This window comes from Dermacentor andersoni, chromosome 1 (genome assembly GCF_023375885.2).
Source record: "Dermacentor andersoni chromosome 1, qqDerAnde1_hic_scaffold, whole genome shotgun sequence".
NCBI lineage: Eukaryota > Metazoa > Arthropoda > Arachnida > Ixodida > Ixodidae > Dermacentor > Dermacentor andersoni.
Window position 1 is genome coordinate 74,543,338 of NC_092814.1, and position 27,628 is coordinate 74,570,965.

The 27,628-nt window shown below is 47.4% G+C and overlaps 1 protein-coding gene across 1 annotated transcript in view; it reads right to left on the minus strand.

Annotated features, from left to right (window-relative positions):
* LOC126545441 (uncharacterized) overlaps window positions 1-27,628 on the minus strand; it is a 265,594-nt gene that overhangs the window by 183,415 nt on the left and 54,551 nt on the right. The window contains exon 2 of the mRNA XM_050193317.3: window positions 26,728-27,039. Coding sequence (XP_050049274.1) covers window positions 26,728-26,974 — 247 coding nt within the window. The 5' untranslated portion in view covers window positions 26,975-27,039. The remainder of the gene's footprint in view (window positions 1-26,727; window positions 27,040-27,628) is intronic.

Consider the following 27,628-nt stretch of genomic DNA (forward strand, 5'->3'; position numbering starts at 1 on the left):
AATATATTTTGTTACCGCAGCTTTAATGGGCGTCTGTGATTTGTCTGTATGTTTCATTCGTGCTCAAATTATAGCCCGACATCGAGGCCCTACTGCAAAAAACACAAGTTTTAAGTTTTAGCATCGACAACAACGCATATATGCGTAACTTTTCAACAGATGGTATATTTATGTGGAGAACAAACACTCTCAGCCGCTGGGTATGTATTGCTCTTTAACTGCTTTCAGGGTCGATTCACACTGCGGAACATGTTTATCGCCAGCTGGAGAACACGTTTCCCAATGGTTGCCCAACGTGTTGGCAAACATCTATGTTCCCGAGCATCATGTGGTACTGCACAACAGTGTTGGCAACACCGCCGATGTTTGCTAACGATGCTAACGACAACTAGCGATTACATTTGCCCAACACATTGCGGTTGTTTTGTTTTTAGCATGTATTTTCCCTCACACAATTCGCTTCGATGCATCGGTAGGATTTTGCGTGCGTGTGTGTGCGTGTGTGGGAGTGCTTTTTGGGGGAGAAAATTGGGCAAAGGGAGGGAAGGAAGGCACACTTTATGGCCGGTGCCATAAGGATACATTTGCTTTCTTTTTTTTTTTTCTTGCATTCTGGTACTTCTAGCGCATGCTATGAATATCCAAACGATGGGGAAATTGGCCGCGTAGGATCGCTGCGCAGTCAGGATTTGTTAAGGGCGGTGAGCTATGCGAATACTGCATTTGTGATTTGGTTATGTTCTCGTCACACGAGCGGGAGAGAAGAGCGGAGCAGCTTCAGTGCATGCTGCCCGACACATTTTTTTGGCGCGACAGTTCAACGGTGCTTGTTAGAACACGTTTACAAATATTCGTAAGCCGTACAGTGTGACAGGGCCGCCGAGAACGCATTTCTCGTACGGGTGCACACATTTTCTGCCCATCGGTCACGGCGGCCGCATTTCGATGGGGGCGAAATACGAAAACACCCGTGTACTTAGATTTAGGTGCACGTTAAAGATCCCCAGGTGGTCGAAATTTCCGGAGCCCTCCACTACGGCGTGCCTCATAATCAGAAAGTGGTTTTAGCTCGTAAAACTTCATAATTTTTAATTTTCGGCCCACGTGTTGCCCAATGCAAGTACGCCCTTACTGTGTGACGCTCCCCACCGAAAGAAAGCTAATCTGAATACCTTTCTCAGTTTTGCGCGCCGCAGCGGTGGTCGTCGATTCGGCATTTTATTAAGGCACAAAAACTGCCACGCATGAGCGTTTCTATAAATGAGGGAATTACGTTCGCAATGACTCCCTTTGACGCGTGAGAGCCTAAAGCTGCATTAGATGCTGCTATTTAATAAAGCTAGATCAACGCGACCGACCAAATTGCCGATCCAGTCCGCGAAAATGCGTGCTGTGGCTCAGCAGCAGTGAATCGCGCCTCGAGTATATTGGTTGCGGCGCCCTGATGCGCGCCGTGATTCCATGCGGCTGGACCATGTTATGCTCATCCGAGGTAGGAATCGGCGATTTTTTCTGTAGTGTGGTTAAAAAGCTCGCTCTGTATGCAAAAAAAAAAAAAAATAAATAAACGAGGATATGGACATTTCATCTTTTCGGGGCGCTTACGTGACGGCCGTGGCGAAAGTAAGGCAAACAAAAACGGTATTCGGGAGGAAGTACATATGTGTGCAGTCTGATGAGTAGACGTGTTATCGATCGCCCCGATCTCCCTTTGTTTATTTCTTCTTCTTCTAAAACGGAAATACTATGGGCTCCCTCGCCGAGGGCTGATAAAACCGATGCGCGACGAGCGTCGACTGGCAGCGGCCGGCTGCACCAACGGGAAGCAACGCGGTTGTTCTCAAAACAACACCAGCCGAAAGCGGACGCGGCAGCGAGTGTCTCGGAACGAAAGTGCGGTGCGCGCATCGTGCCCTGCGCCTGAACGTACGCTCCGATACGCCATTTCGAAACCATCGAAAACCCTCCCTCTGTTCGCTTTAGTTTTCCTCTGTCTCTCTTCTTCCGGTTAGCGGACGCCTTGGGGCGGGCGCGGACAAGAGATCGCTGAATGCACGCACCAGCGCGCGCGCTCCATTGATGACTGGGACGAAGCGAAAAATGGGCGACCGCGACGCCGCTGGCGCGGGAGCCGACGGCTCCCGGATGCTTTATTAATCTCGTCAGCGCAGTGCGCAATAAATATTTACTACAGCGGTGGCGCGCATGGCGAAAGCGAGAACGTTTATCGTCCAGTTGGGCAGCGGGCTCGGATTGGCGCTCCTTTTACCGCAGCGGTACGCTACAACTCTGGCGCCAAGCGCTCGCTCGCGCGTATTTGTCCGCGAAGAAAGGAAAGATTAGGGGAGAGGGTGCACGCTTAGGGCGTGCGCGCGTCTCCGATACGCAACTCTCCAGGGGCTACTCCGCTCGGGGACTTTGCTGGTCCTTGTCATTCGCTTGTTCGCACGCACTCACAACCTTGGGAGACAATATAAAGTTGTAGAAAGAGAGAACCCAGCTAAAAAAAAAATCAGCCGAGGAGTGATAACCATTCGCTTTCGGCCCTCTGTTGCCCCGGCCGAATGGCGTTGAAGTGGACAAGCGAAGTTGGGAGGCAGCACCCGACTGGTCTACATAGGCGGCCTCCGAATGTTTTGGCCGACGGTTTTCTTTCTTTGGTTCTCACTTACAAGAAACACGTCCGGAGTGCGCATGCATGGCAAATCAGTATTCTTGTTCTTTTTTTTTTTTTTAGGGTCTTAGGTTTTGTCAGATTCTTTCCAGCCATTTATCCTCATTATAGGCCTTACTCGTGTTACTAAAGTTGCTGCGGTCATATAATTTAAGAACGTCGCCCGCTACCGCCATACAGTATACGTGGTTTGTTTGTGCTCGTCTCTCTTTCTCTGTCTCTCTCCCCTCCCGCTCTCTTTCTCCTTTTATCTCCCTGCTCCTTCCCCCCGTGCAGGGTAGCCAACCGTAACTACCTCTGGTTAACCGCCCTGCCTTTCTATTCATCCTTTCTCTCTCCCCTCATATTTGCCTCTCTCAGGGGCACATATTGCGATCGATATAGAGACATCTTGCAAATAAATTTGCCCTTCGTTTACACCACGTCACCAGCAACGCTCCTTAGGACCCAGCACAGAAATCATAATTCTGCAACAAATTTAATTTGCGTTCGTGTAATTAAAAAGGCACGTAAAACATTGTAATACTCTCAATATAATGAATTTGCTGTTATAGGCGAATGAGAAAAGGTGCGTAAATAGACAGACATAGTAATTACGGCCCCTTATTTGTCTTTAGGCAACTTTACTGCATTCTTCTAAAGTGCCGCGCCGCCTGAACAACAAAGAGCGCAGCAGCCCCTCACATAACCATTGTTGCGAAACACACGCCGCCCGTTTTGCCGCAGAGTTTCTCCCCGAGGAGTAGCTAGAAAATTAACGTGGCGTTTGGCGAGATTTGCGCACAGGCAGCATTGCCGTTGACATTTTTGCGGCAATTAAGAGCCCGCCGGCGCGGAACGGGCTGCGTTAGCTACGATTGAAGCGACAGGGCTTAGGGACGCGCTCGGCATTAAACTCACCTGTTGACCACGTAAGCCATGGACCGCGCACGCTCTGGCGCGTCGGCTTGCAGTTGACGGCGTGTCCTATCGATCGGCCACATGGACCACACGGTGGCCCGCGTCCCAGCGATTCAGCCACCGCGCCGAAGCTGGCTCATGGTGATCTCTAATCAATGGCACACGCCGGTGAAGTTTAAAAGGCTAAGTCAAGCTTAGAGCGCTTAAGCCTTTGTCCGGGAAGAGAGGCGGCAATTTTTATTATATTTCCTCGAAAAATATACGCGGATTCAATGTGCCGCTAATTGATTTGACAATAGCCGAAGCCAGTGTAGCCCAGTAGTCGAGACAATTCAAAGAGTACCGAGGTAAGGTGAAAGGAGAACAGAAAATAATGTGTTCGAGCAAACGACTGCGTAACTAACAGACCTCGCAATTAGGTATTATGGTTTCAAGAACGTGTACACTGGTGCCCAATGGTTGCGGGACAAGCACGCTGCTTGTTAATCCCATCCCTGGCCGTCTGGAAGCACTGGCATGCCGTTCCACACCACTCCAGCTGCTCTCATAAATAATAGAGGCACAGGTAAAAAAAAAGACAATTGTGCAGGCCTCTAACACATCAATGTCATGCAGCCGTGCCGAGCGTAAAGCCAGCTGGCCGCCTGTGCAGGTGTCTTCTGCAAACGTGTTGCCAGTGCCAGAGCCTCCCCCCCTCTGTGTCTCCTTTCTTGTCGCCCCTTAACCCCCTTCCCTTTGTGTAGGGTAGCAGACCAGGCACGCGTGCAGTTCGCATCCTTGCCGTTCTTTCTTCTCCTCTTCCGCCTCTGATTCGAGCTTTCAAGCGAGCGTCTATATCGAAGTGTTCAGAGGCTTGCAACTCCTGCTGGCGCTTAGACAGATCTTCGCACTTGTTATACTGACCTCTAAGATTCTACATAATCAAGGTTTCCGTATAAAGGACTGTGTGATATTGCCCTGGGGCATGAGCACCATAACAAGAATTTATGCTGACGTCGATGTAAATGCAGCTGACTCATCTGTCCATTTGTGGGAGAGGAAACACCTCCAAGCATTGCGCGGGCCCCATCTCGAATGCGATCTGCAATGGGGACAGAGCATGCGCCGAGTTCTGGGCCGGTATTTTGTAGCGATGCCTTTTCCGATTCTATGCTTTTTCAGGCTTTTCGTGCTTGGCCAGTGGTCAGAGCGACGGTCTGCCCACATTATCAAAGGGATCAGGCGGCCGTGTGTGGTGGATGATAAGAATAGCATAGAATAAGGCATAAGGCATCGCTACAAAATAGCGGCCCTGATAGCTTCTTGTGCGCTCGCCGCTTAGTTCGCGTTGGAGAGGCAGCAGGAAGGTCAGTTCGCTCGCTGCTGCTGCCACGCCTCTTCACTTCAGGGTTTTGACAGCGAGTTTGCGCGGTCATCAAGGAAGATGTGTTCATGTCTGCTTGTGCGCACGTGACATTATGCTTCTTAAGTTCGCTAGCAAGCGAATGTTTACAAGTTTACACGGCCGACAAAACTACTGTCCTTACTTTGTATAGGTGTGTACTAATTTGCTATCGCAGTCGATGCTTTGCCTTTCGGGCGTAACCACGACTTCTTTTTTCTCCCGTTCTCTCTCTCCGTCTCTTTGGTATATGCTATTTTCTTGTTTCAACGAGAGCTATATCATTTGCTGAACTCAGCTGAACCACTATTTCTGTGCTTGAATGTGAAATACTCGGGTATGTTTAGTTTGAGCACTGTATGACTCGCCGAAGTAGCACACACTTGCCTCTTCTCGTTGCAATGTAGAGCTTAGGGACGTGTTGGCCCAGTCGCGCGAGATTTCTTGCAGTCTAGGTGCTGCAATCTTGCCTTGAAACGCATGCGTGCTCAAAATCGTTGGCACCATACCAAGCACGACGCAAGCGAAAACGCCATACTGTGGTTGTCTGCAACGATCTATAGCAGATGCCGCTCTGGCGACACTTGCTCATATGCCTTTGAATTAATCATAGAGAATACTTGCTAATGAAGTAGTTAATTCTTGACCAGAGCATAAAATCGAAACGTTAAGAGAAAAATAAAGGGGGAGGGAAACTGTTCTACGAGCGAGTTTCGAATTCGAATCGGTCTAGCGGGAAGCAAAAATGCTATCGTATTGGCATTCGCCGTTCAAAAAACTATCACAATGTGTGACAATAATATATGCTGCTTCATTTTAGGTCATCAGCAGCATATATGTTGTGCATATCACCGCGCGTTGTGTAAGAAACTTGCACCCCTTCCTTGGTGGAGATATAACGACGTTGTTGAAGTCGCTTTCTCTGTGGGAATGGTCTTAATAAGATAACAAGGTCTCAATGAATAATAACCAGGGAATGATTCATTGGCGGGCCGGGCTTACGTCGCTAGCGGGAGAAGTGCATCTGTCATAAATGGTCGTTCGAGGTGCGACTTATAACGAAAAGCCCATAAATTGCAAAATTGACAAACGCGTGCTTAGTACACGTATAATATAACACACCCTCCGGTGGTAGCCAAGTGGTATATATGGCGTTGCACTGCTGTGCTCGAGTTCGTAGGTTCGATCCTAGCCGCTTTCCGATAGGGGGGGAATGCACAAAGCAGTCTTATATCGAGCATTAGGTGCACGTTAAAGAACCCCAGGTGTTCAATATTAATCCGGAGCAACAATCAGGTCGTGGTTTTATGGCGTAAAACCTCAGAATTTATTTAAATATTAGTGTAAGGCACAATTATGACATGCATGAAGAGTCATCGGACGGCACTTGTCGTATTAAGGCCCTGTACATAGACGCTCGTTTCCGAGAAAGTGAGAGTATAGTTGAGCTGAGACTCTAATTCATGCCGATCAGAGAAGAAAGTCATAAGAAAGAGTAGAAAGCGTATTCCAGGATTGACACATTTTCAACTATATATTGCGATAAATACGCGGGACGAATACAATAAGCACACGCAGCACGATGCTAGTGTTGTGTCCCTTGTGCATCTCGTCCTGCGTCTAGCGTCGTGTCCTGCGTGCTGCAAGATTTTGGATCATATAAAATATGGCAATAAAGGAGGATTTGTTAGTCCACCACTCCTTATGCCTCCCGAAACAAATTGCGTAATCTTTCTATACGATAGCAGAAATAATGGCTGCGTGTAGTCTTTGCGAGTTACTTTCAAAATAATTTTTTCAAAATAAGTTCGCACATCTTAGGGAACATCATTGCTTGCAAAGCACTTATCCGTAGCTGGATAGTGTGGTGTTGGTTGGATGCGGCCGCCAAATAGGCAGCTTGTTTGTGACCTTCGAGACGACCTTCCAGTCAAAGAAGCAACGCCACATTCGCTTGTCCATGCCTCGTTGCGTTTATAAAAAAACATTTTTGACTATACAAATATTTATGGGGATTAACTGTGTGCGCACAAGTGTCTTACCTTGTATACTTATTACCGACAGTCACAGATACATAACTCTCGCCACAATACTGCACCGCTGAAATCACGCAGTAAGTATTGCAAATGCTTAATTCTTTATATTAGCATGGTTAAGTTGAATACTAGGATATCACAACTACAACATATAACTCTGAAATTCAAAGTTTGACGGCAACCCATTTGGCCGGGGAAATATATATTCAAGAATCACGAAATGATACACCGGCCAAAAGAACTGGAAACTTAATGACGTTTCGGCTCCCCATACAGGAGCCTTGTTCAGAATAAACCCCATAGACCCCGTATTTAAGTACGTTTCAGTAAGTGACGCAAGCAGCGAGTATACATAGTTGGAATTATCCGGTTTATTGTAAACAAGCCAAAACGTCATTTAATTTTCAGTTCTTTCGATCAGTGTACGTTTTCGCGCTTCTTCAACATATAACTTTGGAGAAATATTTTCTCCTTGCTAGAAACAAGATTTTAGCATTAGACGTGCAAAGCATAAAAAGAAAGAAAGAAACCGGAGTGAGTTATAAGCCTCCTAAACCATTCGTCGTACAGCGCAAGACAAGGAAAATAAGTCGCAAAGTTTTAAAACACCCCCTATTGCGAGCTTATGTATAGATTGACAACAGTTGTCCAATGCGTGACAATAGGCGTCGCTGCTCTCGGCTAGCACTTTCTCAATGCCGTCTGAGTTGTTTTCCACATTTTGTCGTACACCTTACGGCGTCTTCGTGCAAACAAATGACTTCTCAAGCCGTATCCCCCTTGTAACGACCCCTTTCATTTTCCATTCTTCTCGCCCTTCATGATTGGCTCGGACGCCACTGCGGTGCCTTTAATGCCGGGTTTGGCCACTCGGAGCGACGGATGATCAGAAATCAAGAACGGAAGCCGAAATGGAACGTTACAAGATACGTCACCTGCAGGGCTACATTTAACGCCTGTCGTTTCCAGGCGTTTCGCAAGTAATTCGCAACAAATTGCGCATTCCGCTGCGCGTGCGGGCCGAACCTCCGTAACGGGGCGGTGATACCGTATCTTGGTAAGCCCGGGGCTCCCTCCCTCTAAGGCAACTGCAGCGCTCGGCTGCGTACGCGGCCATTTGAGTCCAAGTCCATTAGGCAACGAGAAGAGGACGAACGATCGCGGTCCGCCGCGAGCGCGCCTACAATGGCCGCCGCTTAAGCAGTCATCACGGATCAGAGCTCGCGTGGTATAACCCCAGCTATTGGAAATGGCCATTACTGGAAATGAAACGCCGCTACGACCAAAAACATTTCGAGAATTCGGGAACCTTGCGAGAGTCCCTAATCTCTTTACGAGCAAGACACGGACACATACACACGCTGAAACACGGCTGGCTCACGCACGCACACATATACGCATATGGTAGGCTTTTCAGAGCGCCGCACGCGGTTATTTTTATTTTCATTTAATGCCATCGGCTGTCGGTCTTCCACAGCGGAAGCGCTAGCCATCCATCTTGGCCGACGCAAAAGTGACGGCAGGGGCCCGTTATGCTCCGTGCGCGCCTGGTTTCGCATTGAAGACCGCCGCAACCAGCGAGCGGGCCTCGCATGCTTGACTTGGCATCCGACGGCGGGGCGGCGCACTTCGGAGACTTCCTCGGAAAGTGGAAGCGGCGCCAGTAATTTGGCGTTCAGCTACAAGGTGAAAAATGATGTGGCCTGCACGTGCCGTTAAACATGACAGCACAGCACTATAGGAGAATCTGGCCAGGCTGTCGTCCCCTTGGGAGCCCGCAGTTCTCCGGTGCGGGATATGTTGACGAAGGCGAGGCAACGACGGAGGAGTGAAACGCGCTTGCCTGTCGAAAGACTAGACGTTCAAGCAATCCCTATACGTATAGTTCATATACGCTGCGCATGAGAAAAGAAAAAAAATTTGAAATGTATAAACACTTCAGTCAGATTAGAAAGTAGGCTGTCGTCACTGTGTTGTGAGTATGTGAAAAAGTTATGACAACTGGTTAACGCTCCGCGCCTAGAATAGACAACCACCTTATTCTTTATATGTCACCCATCCAACAAGAATAAAATTATTCTTTCTCATTACAAAAGCATTACCGCGGCGAATACGAACTACAAGGAAATAAATTACGTATATATTTTAATTCAACGAAGCGTTCATTTGCACATGTCTCCGCCAAGTCGAGCACCAAGCGCAACACTCATTTTTGTCATTTTAAGAAGTGTGGCTCGTCAACTTCTATGTCTTTACGAATGGCAACAAATTAATTTCGACTGACTCGAGTTCCTTGACGTGCACAAAAATGACCGTACAGTGGGATTTCCGCAATGCCTTTTCGTATAAATGCAATGCCGGCCGCCGAGGCAAGAACTGGAACCCAGGAGTACGGGAATAGCTAGGTAACATTAAGCTGCACCAGACAAACTTGCTCAGCAAACATACTCAGTGAAGTAAAGAAATGCAGCTAACAAGGAATGAAAAGAACAAGAGGAAACATTACGCAGATCCAACGCACATCTTGGAATCTACGTATATGAGCCGAAGCTTTCGTGAAGCGGTTAATCAGATGCTGTAAACTTGCCCATTTCGTTCCTGCGTCTGTGGCGTAAAGGAAACTGGAGCGCGCGCCCATGTGCTCTCGCGCACACCTGCTACGCAATGTGACACATGCAGTGATCATCTCGAAGAGCTTTAGTTGGCCCTTTGTACGATAGAAATATATACTTGCCATTCTGGCCTATTCCAGTGCGTATGCAGCACAAGAAACGCCGTCAGAGTGGATGTTTTTATCGGACACATGTACGTGCTTGCCTGACTCTTTAGTGTATGCTTTCAAACACCATAAATTTCTGTAGTGCTTTGTTTTTCTAAAGTCTTTGCTCCCATGCAATAAAGAAAGAGAAAGGGTGTGACTGTGGCCTAATGGTTGGAGCATCGTGCTATGCGCTTGGTGTCCGTGGTTTGATCCAATCATCGGGCATGTAATTTTTTTTATTTTTCAAAGTGTGAGTTATTCGGCAAGACAGCAGCAGCATCGAGCAGCCACGCTCAGGAAAGTACGGGAGGGCTTGCAAAAAAAAGTAAAGAAAAGAGAGAGAGTAAAAGAAAAGCTTCCCTTTAAAAAGCTGTGAAATTACAAAGAAAGTTCCTCGTTCACAATATTTGTAAAAAACGGTTGAATGATCTTTTCACTCTCCTATCTTTCTTCACTGCTGGTATATCATGTATCAGTTTCATAGTTATGTGGCTATGTCCTTCTTTGCATAATTATATCTTCTTTTTTAATTTGCTCGTATCAACGAATACTCGTACGTTCTAGTTTCCGTAAGCACCGTTTCTATCAGCGTCGACAGCGTCAATACTGTGACGAACGCAGAAAAATATTATTTCTCGTATTGTTCGTCTCTTTCCTCTCTGTCTGTCTTCTTTGCGCCAGCGTACCTCTCGGCAACGAAGTCAAACCTGTGCTCATGTTTTCTTCCTGAGGAACGAATCGATCGCTCCAACCGAGCCACTAAACGAGCGCTCCGTACGGACGACAGAAAGTGGACATGGCTCTAGCAACGGGCCCGATCGTGTCTCCTTCCACTTGCTGCTCACGACTGCATCAAGTGCGCCAGCTCATTGAGACCAGCGTGAGAGCCTTCACACTCCAATCTATTTTACGCCTCTCTGTGTCCTTATCGAACTGGCGTCTCCTACGCCGCAGTCTCAGTACCGCGTCAGTCACGTACGCCCCATTTTTCACGGGCGACGGCAGACCTAGTGCTTCTTAGACGACCGTTTACGCTTCCGAAGTGCCTTTGTCACGCATTGCCTTCAGGGTAGGCTCACTTTTTGTCCACGAGTGCGCTGCTTGTAGGACTGGCCCAGCCATTCCTCGCAATCTGCGCGCAGAGTAACCTGACCGCAGGCTAGCTAATGACCAGCACCGACGTCTCACAGCCGCACATCGTTGCAGGAGAGGAGACCCAACCTACCGTGCGTATAAGAAGCAGAGCTGTTGAGATGAGAAGGAGGGCACCTGGCCCTCGGGAACATGAAGTGGTTGCGAAAGCTAAAAGTCGCAAGCAGACAAGGTGACGCATAGATACGAGACATACTTTTGCAAATGTATGCACAGTTTAATGAGTGTTACGACATAAGTGAATAAAGTAAGTATAGGCAAAAGGCTGTCGCTAATTTTTTTCTTCTAAAGATGGGTTCTTTTTTTCAGTGCGATGTCTGTTTATGCAGCGTTACCTTGCCTCTTTATATGGTGCCGTCTACTCCTCTGGTGCAACGTGTGATAAAAAGTGAAATACTGTGAGACGAACGTTATGGCTTTCTTAACGATGCAAAAAATATTCGGGGACAAGTTTTCGCTAACATGTCAGAAGTCGTGACGCACAGCAAATTCACAAGCCGAGCTCACACGTCAAAACACACGCCCGATGAAGCCCACTTAAGAAAGAAAAGGATATAAAAAGAGGAAAATGTAGACACTACACTATTTTATAAGAACATACAATAAACAATGACGATACATGAACACATATCCGGAAGGAATCATGCGATTTATGTAGCCATTAGCGTAGCAAATATCGATGCACATGTCTGTATATGGTGTCGACGAAAGTGATAAAAAGGCCAACAGCTTCCAAATTATTTAAAAATCTGTTAGATCCAAACGAGTATTCAGTTTAATTTCACTGTACACGATGCTTCAAAATACTTCGTCTTCTATTTCCTTAACCCACCCGCTGCCACAATTTCTATCGTCTAGATCTCCTGTATGGTGGTATAGAGCCATATACTGTCGTCTCGATCTTCGCAAAGTTAGTATTGCATACTGTAAAACAGACACTTTCCTACACTGATTTGCCCTTCGCACAAGAACAGATTGTAATAATCTACCATCGCCGAGCGCTGATATCACAGATGCTGTTCTCTTTAAACCAACAGTAAGCTACTTGATTCAAGTGCCTTCGAAGTGTTACTTACTATTCGTATGTTACACTGGATTCCACGTTCATTTATCTGTGCATTTCTGTCACTACTGAATATTGCACTACTCCTTGTACGCTATTTTATTTGCCCCTCCGCTCTCTAACTGACACACCTATGTAAACTGCACGTAAAGTAAATACGCAGATAAATAACATAACGCGACTATAATGTATTTCCATCTCAATATATTACCCATCTCTCGACTATACAAGCACAACAGCCAGAATCCGCTGCCAGCGACGCCCCTCTCTTCATCTTACTATTTCTTACGCCCAATAAATCTGTACATCTCTTTCATGATGCTTGAAAACTTGCATTTTTCACTGCTCAACCGCTGATCGTCGGGCGTATTGGGCGCACGGCTTCCTTGGTTGCATTGGCCCACCGTCACCGGTCGCGCAGATTGAGACGGCTCCATCTGGAGCGCCGAGGGCACCGGCTACGTAGCCGGACCTGCGCTGAGCGGGAATGGCATCGCGAACCTTGGGCCTCGCATCGGCGCGCATCGGTGAACCCATTTCCGGGGCGCCCAGCAGCGCTCTTCGGACTTGGGTTCACTGGGCAGCAGCTTAGCATTCGGAATGAAGTGCCCTACGTTCCTCCGATCGTAAGCTGCTTTAGATGAAACGCATCGTATTTTGTCTCTTATATAAAGAAAGGTATGTCGATAAGCACGACGGGCTCGTCTCGTTACCTCTTACGAATACATTTGCCGCTTGAGTATCTTATTTCTTTTTTTAAGAGGAAGAAGCGGCTCCACTCTCTGCTCAGAATATTTTTCATCACGAGCAAGTCCATTACGAGCTCCCGGTTAGCCGGTGAGTCTTACTGAAACCTGCCCAAGCCCTTACATCGTGGAACAAGTCCACTAATCAGCGTTCCCCAAGTCCAAGTGTTCAATTTTTGTGACTATGCCTGGTTAGTGTCTGCTCTAATGCACGCATGAACATAACACGGAAATACGGTATGTTAATTTTGCCTTATAATACTGTCGTGCATCTGTTTGAGAAAAGGTGGTGCCGATAAAATAAAAAAAAATTAAAATCTGTTTTCTTTTTCGAGAACCGGCGGAACATTCTCGCGTTTTGCCAAAGCAAGAACTTGTCGTTGGATCAATTTTCTGTCGTGGCATCTGCGTACCTATATGGGAGGAATATAAAAAATCTGGGCGTATGCCTAAATATAACTACACGTTAAATATTATTTAGGAGTCATCCACCCCGGCGTTCTGCATAGCCCATAGTGTAGATCTGGGGTGTTCAACCCCAGCATTATTTTGAATATACACAATGTGAGACCTTTACAAGTATGACAGTATGGGTCAAGCTCTTTCTTTCACTTGAGAAGTTTAAAAAATGAAAAACCTTCCCCTACCGGGGAAGCATTTTGACAATTGCTAGTAGGTACAGTGGGGCGTCGCGTTTCTCGCGGCGCTCGACGTTTCTGCGCAGGTGCGAGTAAAAGCGGGTGCGAGAGAGAAAATCTGGGGGCCTTTGCTCCTTGAATATGTCTCCTTGAATATACTCTGCCTAGGCACTACGGAGGAGGGTTCTTAACGCGTATTGTATGTGTTTGTCCCCAGACATGCCGGCATTGCGGAGTGCGGTCGAGTTTGTTTACGCTCCGCCGCTGGCTGCCCAAGCGGTGAGGCAGTGGGCACGGACGCCCCATTTGGTGATTGCTGTGTATGAAGGGGCGAGGTTCTGACTGGTGTTGTATAAGTCGGGGGTCGCTTTTTCATCGCAACGATAGATTGCATTTTTTTAATAGCACTGCTCCAGGAGGGCACATGTAACCGGCAAACGGAGGCCTCAGGAGAGCACCTGAGGTTATAATAAAGCAGGTGGTGCAGGATCTCCAGGACACCCAAGGGGTAGAGGGGGGATCAAAGCTGAAAGCAGGGTGGCCCGTGGATTGGGGCCGCGGAGGCCGAAGCGTGCCAGAGGGTGTTCGCATAAAAAAATTGGCTGTCCGCTGTCGCGGACAGCTGATCTTATACCCCTGGTACGCTAGGCCTCGGCGAGGCCTCGGCGAGCCCCAACCGACGGACCATTCCGGGTTCTAGCTTTGGTGTCCCCGTTGCCGATTTGGTGTCCTGGAGGCGCACCAATAATGCGAAATAATGACACGTTGTTTCAATTAGTAAAAAACACGATTGAATAAATATAGTTACGTCCAGCCGCCAACTTCTGACGCTAAGTTCAACACTACCCCGCCCCGCGACTTCTGCCGGCACGCCTAGGGACAAACGCATACAACACCCGCTAAGAAACTCCTCCGTAGTGCCTAGGCAGAGTCATATATTCAAGGAGCAAAAGTCCCCACATTTCCTCTCTCGCAGCTGCTCTTACTCGGGCATGCGCGCAAACGTCCGGCGTCTCCGCAAGTACCACGCCCCGCTGTACCTACTAGCAAATGTAAATACGCTACCGGGAACAAGCGTGCGCGCAAAGCTTGTCTAACCCTATGGGAGAGGTTCGTTAGTTTTTTTCAGCGTTTGAGACACATTAAAGAGAGATCGATTAGCCCGGCGTTGTCTTTTTGCTTCGACGTCAGCCTGTCGAACCTCTGGATCGGCCCGTCGCTTTCGTTGTGCTTCGGAGGTGACAGCCCGAAACTCTGGATTGGCCTGGCGTTGTCGTTGCGCTCCGACTTCAGGTTGCCGAAGCTCTGGATCCGCCCGGCGAGCAGGATCACTTTCACGGGCCCGCTCCCGCTGCCATTCCTTCAACGCAGCCTGCTCTCCGGCAGAACGAACCAAACGCGGCCTGACTGCGGGGCCTGAACTGGCGGAAAACGGCGGACGCGAGGCGAGCGAACATGCGATCACAGCCTTTCCCTGCTCCGGAGGGAGGGGACGGCTGTAATTGGCTCACGCCTTGCGCTGCGTCTACTTCTTCGTACATATAAAACCCTGCTTTAAAGGGCGCTTATGATGAACCGACAGTGACTGAATCGGTTAGCGTAGTGGTCTCGCAACCCGGCAAGCATTTTTTTTTTCGCGCAGCTTGGGTTTCTTTGTTCGGCGACACCAGCACCGACGCCTACATGAGTGAGGCAATACAAGCCTCGCTTGAAAACAAAACGGCTATGCGGACAATACACACTTCTTTCTTGTTAAGGCTCATTCACACTAGGCCAACACGACGCCGATTTCGGTCTGCTGACTGTCGGCGACAGCGTTTTTTCCTTCGTGTCGGCGCTTCTGTCACACTATACCGACGCCGAATCTGCCGACGGTCGGCGGAGAGCCCGAGTTGAGATACGCTACTGGTGCTCTCGTGGTTTGTTGGCCAGTACGGCTGTGAGTTCAAACAAGATTGAAGGATCCTTGCCCAAATCTTGTAAAGAATACTGATAAAAGATATGTAAGCAGGGGTATAAACATAATGTGAAGACTCAAGAACGAGAAGCATGAGCAAAACAACCTTGCTGGTAAGAACGTAATCACTGCCGTATGACAAAGGCTACGGGAGCAATGCAAATTTGCTGCTTGACAGACAAGAAAGAAATAGAGCGAGAGAAAGAGAGAGGGATAGCATTTGTAGAATATCACAGCCGGGTAACATAGGACATGATAACCAGTACCAGGATAACACTTAACACTATAATCAGTGCCAAAGTCTCTGGGGCACTAGCTTTACATTTAGAATTGTTAATGCATTCCAGGCTCTTGCTGCTACGGTTTGTGTGGTCGGAACTGCAAAATTGTTTGCTCTGATAGTGCTCTGTCATCAATGCGAGATTGAGGAGTCGGAAGCGCTCGTCTCTGTACACCGTAGCGAGGACAGTGACACAAAACATATTAAAGGGTCTCCTCGGGAATCGTGACCACAGTCATCACAAGTCGTGTTGTCAGCCATTCCAACACGGAAAAGGGTGGCTGCGTGCGCTCTGTCCGTTTGCCTCCTTCCTTCTTTCCTTTCTAAGAATTGCGCCCTAAAAAATAAATTTTCTTCTTTATTTTTTTTTAAAGCGCTACTCTTAGATACCCGTTCCTGCGGCGACCGTCGACGCCGTCCATCGGCGTCATCGTAACCGAGCGAACAAGCACAGCGAAGGATGAAAGAAGGAACACAGAGGGCGGATCAAAGACGGCGATAGGGAACGGAGCGCGAGGAGGGAATGACGAAAGCGCGAGAAGAAAAGCGTAGTGTCGCGCACGACGGGCTTTGCGGCGATGATGGCTACAAGATGGCAGCAGAGTAGCGCGCGTCATCTGTATAGAAAGAAAGCGCTGCATGAGCGGAGGTCTGTCTGTGGCGGCTGCTGTGAATCACGCCCACGCGTCAAGATTAGCGAGGCAATCGCACCCCACTTGGCTCCGTTTGCAGCGTGACGCACGAGACAGATTGCCCGCGCCAGCCAATATATCGCGAAATGAAAACACGTATACAGCTGCATTCAAATTTCGCATCAGGGAGTATCATAATCGTTTATGAATTTATTTTCCTTGTTTAACCAATACGGAACCTCCTTCTCCTCCCCGCCTAGTGTACGGCAGCAAACCGATTTTTTTGCTTTGGTTATCCTCCTGGGCTTTCACCTTCCTTTCGTTTTTTCTCTTGCTAATGTTTTATTAGGCAAACTGACATGTCTCTAACGTAACTGTTATATTTTACAGTAAAGCTGTTAAGGAAAGTTTCGCAGACATTTTTTTTTTTTCGAAGGCCGGCGTGCGGTGACGTGCTCGGTGTCAGCCAGTAAAGGAGCTCGCGTCAATGTCTCAAATTTTTGCTTTGAAACGTAATTATAAATAATTATAAAATAGCCGGTACCTTGTGTATACCTTACTCAAATAGACAACGTAATTACAATGTGTTTTAGTCACTAATGCGTAATTACTGTATCCAACATCGCGATTTACCTGCTCCACGCTAGAAGTCAGCTAGGAGTTTGTACAGCTGTAGCAGTAGGAACACTGCGTGGTCAGCAAGGCAGTCAGCGTGGGAGCCCCTAAGCTTTAACGAAAGATTTGTGGCGCAAAGCAAGTGACGGGAAACACGAGAGGGACAGGATAGGACGCCTGGCGTCCTATTTTGTCCCTCTCGTGTTACCCGTCACTTACTTTGCGCCACAAATCTTTCGTTAAAGCTATGAACCAACTTGGCCAACATTATACTTTGCAAAAGCCTCGAAGCGGCCGTATGAGCAGGACCACGTCGTCGGTGATGAATCATCACTGAGAACAGGCAGCAAACAGAATCCAAGTACTTAGAACTCGCTTACATAGCTTCGCTGCCTTTGACGTATCAAGTTGCTCATATTAACATACATCTGCGAAGGCTTTTTCCTGAATATCATCATCGATCTCCAGTTTCTTTAGTAAAAATCAAGCGCTCACTCTCTCTCTTCATATTTTTTTTTATTTATTTACGTTATACCATACATTTACTACACTATATACTATACTATACCATACTATACTATACTATACTATACTATACTATACTATACTATACTATACCATACTATACTGCAGACGAGTTACAACAAATGATTGAGGACCTTCACAGAGAGAGCGTAAGAGTGGGGCTGAAGATTAATAATTAATATGCAGAAGACAAAGATAATGATGAATAGCCGGGCAAGAGAACAAGATTTCAAGATCGCCAGTCAGCCTCTAGAGTCGGTAAAGGAGTACGTTTACCTAGGTCCATTAGTCACAGGAAACCCTGATCTTGAGAAGGAAATTCATAGAAGAATAAAAAATTGGCATTGGCTTAGCTCGGCTATGCCGGGATATACGTAGCGAAAGCTAACGCATAGCGTGGTTAGCCTTGGTTAATCTTGATTGCAAGTCCAGGTTAGTCTGGTTGTCTAGCTATGTTGCGGCGTTTAGCCAGTCGTTCGGCGCGCTGTTCGTCTGTTTCCTGGGCGATTCGTTTCCTCTGCATCTCGTTCCGATGTCGATTCCAGGCCTCCTCCTGCTTATCAGAATTGTCGCCGTCCATACTGCCGCCTCAACTGTGGTTGCGGCGCACGCGAGCTCTCCTTTTCAATCCTCCGACATGTTATCAGACATGCGACGCAGCTGGCGAAGCGAGCGGAGGCGAACGCAACGACGAGGAATGCGGTGTGACGTCATACCAAACAGCGGCGGCAGCAAGGCACGGTGCTCCGCAGCGGCGGAACAGCTGTGGCTCGGTGCTACTAGTGGCGCATGCGCAGTAGTGACTAGGGAGCGAGAGAGAGAAATATTCGCGGCGAGGCACGCGTTGTGACGTCATGTGCCTCCTCGGAGCAACGCCACGGCGAAATCGCAAGTTCGCGGCCAGTAAAGCTTGCGCTTTAAAATGGGTTGGATCGCATACGGCAGACATTGTCAGCTCCTGACTGGAAGCTTGTCATTATCACTGAAAAGGAAGGTGTACAATCAGTGCGTTTTACTGGTGCTGACATATGGGGCAGGGACTTGGAGACTGACAAAGAAGCTTGAGAACAAGGTAAGGACCGCGCAAAGAGCGATGGAACGAAGAGAAAGAGAGAGGGGGAGGAATATAGGAAGGCAGGGATGTTAACCAGTCCAGGATCTAGTTGGCTACCCTACGCTGGGGGAAGGGAGAAGGGGAAGAGAGAGAAGGGAGAGAGAAAGTGTAGATACGTGTACGGACAGTACTTGAGTTAAAGCCGCTCTCGCAAACCAAACCAAACCAGACAAAAGTGCCTTCACTGCCTTTTGAGCCGCTGATCGGTGGGGACGGTGCTCTCGAAACGTCTGTTCACTCAGAGGCCGATCATCGAATTTCCTGAATGCGTTGGACAAAGATTGTCCTTGTGTTTGAAATTGAGGACAATGGCACAATAAGTGGTCAAAGTTCTCCTCGCATCCGCAAACATCAGACGTAGGACTATCAGTCATCAAACTATCAGACAAAGGCATCAGACTATCAGACAAAGGTATAACATTAAGAGACAGAAAGAGAGCGGTTTGAATGAGAGAGCAAACGGGTGTAGCCGATACTCTAATTGACATTAAGAGAAAAAAATGAAGCATGGCAGGTCATGTAATACGCAGGTTAGATAATCGGTGGACGGTTAGGCTTGCAGAATGGGTGCCAAGAGAAGGGAAGCGCAGTCGAGGACGGCAGAAGACTAGGTGGAGCGATGAAATTAGGAAATTCGCAGGCGCTTGTTGGAATTGGTTGGTGGAAGGAAGTCCGTTTTAGCGTCATTCTTGAGCTTCCGTTGCATGCCGCCGCGATTTTCGACCAGCCGCCGCAAGCTAAGTAAGGGAAAGCCGACCAATCGTAGACGCCGGCACCACCCTCTTCATCCGGTTATCGACTTTCAGTGCAGTGCGTCGGCCCCATCGAATCCCTCTCCACTTGAGCGTTCTCCTCGCCTCTTGTCAGCCAATTAGATACGACAAGCCGCTCAGTGTAGGCAATGTTATTCGTTTTTCAAGCAAACCAAAGTGAGCTCCTGTGAACGAGGAGAGCGTTTGATTGGTCTGTTTAGACAACCCTGCAGGTGACCGCCCGGTGCTTGCGTTGGTGGTTACGCAAATTTGACGTCAGGAGATTGGAATAGAAGCATATTGGAATAGTTTTACGTTATAGGGCCCCAGAAATCCTCATTTTTTCAGAGTGGGTATACAGGAACAAATGAATGTGAGCCCAAAATATCGGCCCTCTGGGCAAACAACACGCGGCCAGAGAGTAGTCAGTTGCCTAGTTTTCCTCCCCTTCTGACTTTTTTTCATTTTTTCTCTTTCTTACCGCGTTGCCCCGTTCGCACAACACGGCTTCGCGCGCACGTAAAAACCGAGGTTGCAGCGACTAATCAAATTTCGCCACTGAGGGAGAATGCGTAGCAAGCTGTTCAGTTGCCAGACGTGCAAAAGCTTTTTTTTTTTCGACCCTGTGTCGGGAAGCGCGAGCACGTACGCCCTCTGGCTAGCCGGGGTAGCATAATTGGCTGTTTACACTGGCGGCTCTGCCGAGTTGCTTAGCTCTCCAGTTAGGCAAGCCTCAGTGGCCACGGAACGCCGACACGCGCAGCATATAGGGCTGTAACAATTTTAAAGAGCAAGAGCTACAGCGTTCCTCGGACTGTCGTCTGAATGTGTGTCAAGGCGGCAACCGCGCGCACGCGTTATTTGACGCGCTCCCACGCGCCTGCAGGGCGGTGTGCTGCACCGCGTCTGCTGGACTAAATCGCGAAAGCGTGCTTCTCTATTTTCCGGAGCAGTCCCGAGACCATTGGGAGTTGTAGGAGTTCTCCGCGTGCTCATATTGGTGTGAACTCCCACGCCTTTCCTCAGTCGCGCGACCACCGACAGATGCCCTCTCACGTAGACGTGACTTGGCACGTAATGGACTGATTCCTGTGGCTAATGTACAAATGCCCGTGAGCATTTTAATTCAATCATTCGGAAAGCACACTTATTCGACATCAGTATAACTCGTTTGCGCTGTATTTACTTCAACCCTGTCGTTGCCATTTTTCTTCTCTTCTTCAGTGTTTTGGGGAAGTATTTTTAAAGTTAGCCTGTCTTCGTCATGGCCGCTCGGTAGCACATGGGACATTTGCTAAGTCGCTGCAGAAGACTGGCTTTAGCACTTTCGCCTGCCTTCTTGTTTCACAGCTATGGCAGTTCGCTTTGGTCATACCACATTTAACATACTATTTAACATAATAACATGCCAAAGCTTTATTATAACAGCTGTGAGCTCTCCCCACTATACTGTGAACTTTGCTTATGTCGATGGTCAATTCCTCCATTGGATATGAATTATTGGCATTAAAATGAATAAAGTTGCATATAGTCTTTATAGTCTATAGCGTTTAATACAACAATGCGTGGTACTCATCATAGCAGATCCAATGTTTATACGCCGGTGAAAAAATAGACAAGGAATAAATCTGTTCATTGTAAAGAGACTGTTGGAAGGCTTCGGCAGCAATTTGTGGGCAGGAGGTGATAGGGACTAGCTGTATCGCAAGGACATATGCCCACCAAAGTCACCATAGAGTCGAATTTTGGTGTTAGGGAGCGAAAGAACGAGCTATTTTCTCGCTCTATAGTGTTGTGATCAGGACTGCGTGCACACGACATGAACACACTGAACACTTGCAGCGACATGTACATTCATCCATCGCTTTCAAAGAGAGAGAGAGAGAAGAAAAGGGAAAGGCGGGGAGGTTAACCAGATGGGAAGATCCGGTTTGCTACCCTACGCTGGGAAGAGAGAGGAGGGGGAGGTAAAGTGACAGCAAAGTAGAGATAAAGAAAGGAAGGAGCATAGACATACAATCACAGTCGGTCACTGTCACCGCATACCGTCCCCGCACAGCACAGTAGCACTTGCAGCACTATAAACATCTGTTCAGGCTACAGCCGCTTGACCAATCATGTTGCCCTTAAAAACTGCAACAGTGCCCTCGTCGCCTTGCGCTGCGATGGCTTGTGATGTCGGCATTCTAAAATAAGTTCCTCTGTTAGAGGTCTTTGGTCAAAGCACGCTATTGCGATTGCGAGCGATCGTCTCTGTAAATTGTAGCACGGACAGTCACAGAAGGAATATTTTAAGCGCCCCACTGTGTCGCCTTCCCTGTATAGTTTACACACTGTAAAAGTCCGTTGTCGGTCTTTTAATGAAAAAAAAATTAGACAAGTAGTATTTTTTTGTGTGTGTACTGTATAGAGCCTCGAAAAATTTGGGCTCACTCCGTGAGTTAATGATGCATCTATCGCTGTTGCTTCGCATATCTGTCACATATACGCCTGTTCTTTGTCTGCCATTCAGTTACTGCTTCCAAAAAGCCTTTGCTTTTTGGCTCTCGATCACTAGAAACGTGTACATTAAAAGCATCTACTTTTAATAAGGAATTGTCATGGAGAATTCTTCCTCCGAGTTTTCACATGTGCAACACGGAATAACAATCCAGGTGATGCGTATAGAACAACGGAAGCTTGAACATTAAGGATATTTGAATAGTTATGTTGGACGCTGCTCGTCTTACGTCTGAAAAGAATTTGAAGGAGATGCGCGTTGAAAAAAAAAATTAAATGATGGGGTTTTACGTGCCAAAACCACTTTCTGATTATGAGGCACGCCGTAATGGAGGACTCCGGAAATTTCGACCACCGGGGGTTCTTTAACGTGCACCTAAATCTAAGTACACGGGTGTTTTCGCATTTCGCACCCATCGAAATGCGGCCGCCGTGGCCGGGTTGCGCATTGAGTACAGCCCAACTTCATCCTTGCATTTCGGTGACATGGAGAGGCGGACACAGCTTAGCCACATCGATGAACGAGTTCATTAACAACATACCACTAATTAACATTTTAGTTACTCACTCTAAGCCCAACGGTACACATATTAAGACTCTTAAAATTATTTCAATGTGTGCACTTTTTCTAGCACGTCAGTGCGCATTGAAATACTCGTCAGAAAAGAATTGCACTTCGCCAGGTTGATTTGAAAAAGGTAGTCGACTGCGATTCCGATATATGGATATCAGAGCCCCGCACACGAACAAATCGAGGCAAATTAAGGTAAAAAGGGAGACCTGAGAGCCACACGTGTAAAGATAGCGGAAAACCAAAATTTAATCAAGGGAGGCCAGCTAGGGGAGACGTTTGAGCCAACAGCGGTTGAATGAATAATGCGAAGCGGACGAAAGGCAAAAAGAAAAGAAAATGGTCCGAGCGTCTGTGCTTTCGTGCAGCGGAGGAACAGCTGCGCGGAGGACACGGAACCAACAGCGCGGCGCGTCTGCGCGAGCGCCGCGGTAAGGTCATTTCCGTTTCGACGCGGAGCCGCCAGGGCGAGGTCAGACGCCACACAATTGGCTCGCACGGAAACGTCGACGACCCGCTGCATGCTCCCGCTTGACTGAAAGCACGAGCTCTAATTCTGGACCAGGACAAACTGCATTCGCCACTCTGCGCACAGCGATGTGACGCCTGAAAGCAACCGACCGAAATAAACGCTCTGCTGTGCGACAGAGCAGCGTGCACAGAGGCGCGGATCTCGCCCAACCGGGCGGGCGGTGGATGGGTTACGATGACTTCTTGCGGCGCTTCACCGGACAGGCGTGCGCACGGGGCGGCGGAGAACGTTCGCCCCCCTCCGAGCGCGATCTGCGAATCGAGCCTGCGTCATTTGAGCGATTACGTTTCTTGCTATCGCTATCTCGGCAGCGGGCCCCGAGCACGTCCTTGCGGAAGAGGGGGACGCAGCATCCGAACTGTGCGCCGATGCTTTCTATTTTCAGAGAAGCTGTTAAAGACTAGTTAAGCCCGCTACAGCTTTTCTTTACGAATGAAGCGACAAGATGTGAGGCAAGTTCTGACCATGTATCTTGCCTCTCCCGCGTATTACTTATTTGGCGACAGCTACGAGCGAACGGAGAAGAAAATGAAGAAACAGATATAAATATAGAAGAAACTACTTCGTCTTGAGCCTTAATTGCACGGCTAAACTTGTCCCCTTATTTAAGCGTAAATTTTCGTCAAGCTAGTTTTGAGACTCTTAAACTGTAAATGAAATTGCGAAGAATGTTGTAAATCGCCACCTATAATTATAGTTCGAATAAATAAGGAAGGGCAATTTGCAAGCCAAGGAAAGAAATGGTCAATAAAAAAATGTCCCCGCGCATATAAGAAATAATATAAGAACGAAAATAATTACCTGCCGAAAATTTTTGTTGCCTTATTACAATAGGTGAAGCAATTTTGACATGCCGAAACCCAAAATAGTACATGTTTTCATATTTGGGATATCAGTTGACTTTTTCCACCAGCGACCGGCATGGCCACGATCTCCATTATTTTTTACTCAGGAGATGGTCTGCAGTCCAGCCGGTTTAAAGTTGCAGGTGTTGGACGTCGTACCGAGGGCAGGTGCACAACAAGCCCTCCGCCGTTTGCTAGCACCTACAGGATTGGACTTTGGATTGGACGTTGGACTACTTATTGGACGTCGCACCTACAGGATTTGGCGTCATACCATTGAACATTCCAATGCAGTAAGAAAAAAGCGTTCATAAACGTCAATTTCAGCCATCAGCTATTCCGTCACTAGTGCATTTCTGGAAGCGCACCGGCCTGAGTAACCATTTATAGTCATCCTGTGCCTCCTCGTGCTAGTGCGCGGTGTTTACACTCTCCCCGTTTTTCTCCTTCTGTTTCCTTACCACCAGTGTAGTGTTTCAAAGCGAACACTCCTCTTGTTGACCTCCCTGCTTTTCGTGTTCTTGCTTTCATTCTATCCTTATATTCATTTTTGGTAAACCTCGTCGTTAGCGCCGGGCTTCCTCGGAAAAGACACTATCATCATTGGCAATATAGTGCAATTATAAGCGACATTTAAAACCAATATCTGAAAAAAATTTCTCATTCAGCAATAAGTGCCCTTGATACCTGGTTGGATTTTAAGTGAACTAAGCAAAAAAAGACTTGAAAAATTATAGACCGATCAGCTTACTGTCCGTTGCCGACAAAGTATTTACTAAGGTAATCGCAAATAGAATCGGGAGTACCTTAGACTTCTGTCAACCAAAGGACCAGGCAGGATTCCGTAAAGGCTACTCAACAATAGACCATATTCACACTATCAATCAGGTGATAGAGAAATGTGCGGAATATAACCAACCCTTATATATAGCCTTCATTGATTACGAAAAAGCATTTGATTCAGTCGAAACCTCAGCAGTCATGAAGGCACTACGGAATCAGGGTGTAGATGAGCCATATGTAAAGATACTGGAAGCTATCTATAGCAGTTCCACAGCCACCGTAATCCTCCACAAAGAAAGCAACAAAATCCCAATAAAGAAAGGCGTCAGACAGGGAGATACGATATCCCCAATGCTATTCACAGCATGTTTACAGGAGGTATTCAGAGACCTGGAGTGGGAAGAATTGGGGATAAAAGTTGATGGAGAATACCTTAGCAACTTGCGATTCGCTGATGATATTGCCTTGCTTAGTAACTCAGGAGACCAATTGTAATGCATGCTCACTGACCTGGAGAGGCAAAGCAGAAGGGTGGGTCTGAAAATTAATCTACAGAAAACTAAAGTAATGTTTAACAGTCTCGGAAGAGAACAGCAGTTTACGATAGGTAGCGAGGCACTGCAAGTGGTAAGGGAATACATCTACTTAGGACAGGTAGTGACCACGGATCCGGATCATGAGACTGAAATAACCAGAAGAATAAGAATGGGCTGGGGTGCGTTTGGCAGGCATTCTCAAATCATGAACAGCAGGTTGCCACTATCCCTCAAGAGGAAAGTGTATAACAGCTGTGTCTTACCAGTACTCACCTACGGGGCAGAAACCTGGAGGCTTACGAAAAGGGTTCTGCTGAAATTGAGGACGACGCAACGAGCTATGGAAAGAAGAATGATAGGTGTAACGTTAAGGGATAAGAAAAGAGCAGATTGGATGAGGGAACAAACGCGGGTAAATGACATCTTAGTTGAAATCAAGAAAAAGAAATGGGCATGGGCCGGACATGTAATGAGGAGGGAAGATAACCGATGGTCATTAAGGGTTACGGACTGGATTCCAAGGGAAGGGAAGCGTAGTAGGGGGCGGCAGAAAGTTAGGTGGGCGGATGACATTAAGACGTTTGCAGGGACAACATGGCCACAATTAGTACATGACCGGGGTAGTTGGAGAAGTATGGGAGAGGCCTTTGCCCTGCAGTGGGCGTAACTAGGCTGATGATGATGATGATGAAGCAAAAAAATACTTGTTTAATGGCTTCTTTCCACTTTGTTCCAATGGTACATTAACAAAAATGGGCCACTAATGGCGTACATATCATATACTACTCTATGAAATCATAAGAAAATGTGGGTAATAATAGAATTCCAGTTCTCTTGACAGCCTCTGCGGCTATGCGCGTTTGACCATAACTTAATTAGCCAGACGTAAACGCCCGTCAGTGGTGCGTTAAAATTGGGGTCATCAAAACAACGAGTTGACAGTGTTTTATTGATATAAATTAGTAAAATCGCAGCATGAGAAACTGCTTTTATACATTAGTCTTCTACGTTTGTTTTCCTTTTCCTAAAATGTACGTTCCAACGCCTTATTTCTGGAACACTTTTCATTCTCTCTTCGTATTGCTTAGATGTTTAGCCTGTTACATGTCCCTGCCTTTCCTTACAGCCTCGTTCAATTAGAAAGAGCCTAAATGACGCTGATACATGTGTTCTAACAAAATGCACGAACATAGAAAGATTCAAAGAGTGGACGTAGTTTCCTGGTTATGAATGGCAATGCCTAGAGAACGCTTACATTAGTTTGCCCACTGCTCGTACAACGAATTCGGGCAAATGTTTAGACTTGAGAGCGTTTATGTGGGGCAATGGCCCGAATGATGAGACTGCGACGTTACATGTCGAAGCCTGTACGAGAAGAATGAAATCAAGTTGGTCAACACAGCTAGTAGCGCGCGTTAGTTGAGCACAGTAAAGAGCACATTGGCTTTTAATAGACGTGGACAATAGGCGAAGCGGACGAGACACACATAACACGCTATGCGAATCTCGTCCGTCTCTTCCACAGTGCACGTCTATTAAGCGTAGCATACGTTTCAGAATAAAAAGAAGCTTTTGCCTCCCTCTAGCAAAGTAGAGTGTCGCCGCCCATACCGGCTAGCGTGCGTCACAGGTGCAGGATGCAGGACACGAAGGGCTCTGGTCACGGCAAGCCATATACGATTTGGGACGTGCGTGAGACAGAAGTAGATGAACAGGAATTCTGAGAACCACTTACCGAGGATCTGGCCCGCTATGGTGCGACCGTCCTCGCCAAGCACCGCGTTGCGCGCGTCGTAAGTGTCGGTGTACTGGACGAAGGCGTAGCCCTTGTGCATAGAGATGCCGATGATGCGTCCGTAGCGCTTGAAGAGCCGCTCCACGTCCTCCTTGGAGACCACGTGCGTGTTCAGGTTTCCCACAAAGATGCGCGAGTTGACCGCTGCCGGGTCCGTGCTGTTCGTCTGGTTGCCCACGCGCGTCATTCCGCCGGTAGGCGCCAGCTCCGCCACGGCCAAGGGACGGGAGGCCCAAGGCCACCGAGACAGCGCTGCTTGAAACAAAACGGGCAGCTTTGTTAAGAAGGAGAACGAGCAAATGTCGATTTCCTTTGCTATTAGATGTCTACAGGCGAGTTTGGTGCTGGACTTGTTGGTACACGATGCTAAGAGCAAACTAGATATCTACTACGCAAATGTATTTAACGGCTGTGTAATTCCTGGGTAACAGGCGCCTTTTCAACGAGTACTGAAACCGAGTGCCACTGAAATCCACGAACTACATTGGCTCCGTCATGGGAGCTGGTTTTCAACAATTATTTCAACAGTCATTGGTTGTCGCTACCGTACTGTCGAAAGAATTTTGTGACACAGATATAATTAAATTCTCACATGATCATACACTCCTTCAGACCTCAGGGAAACAAAAAAACTAAACTAATAAATATTAGCAAGTTAATTAATCGGTAAGTTAGTTATTCGTTTCATTATTTTGAAAAAAAGCTTTTTACGCAGGAGAAACAATGGCTCCGGCGAGAGCAGCGTTCCGAATAATAAAACAAGAAAGATCACTTTCCAAGGCTGTAACGACGAATAAAAAGTTATTTGGTTTCGAAATAGGAATATAGTAAATCACTGTTG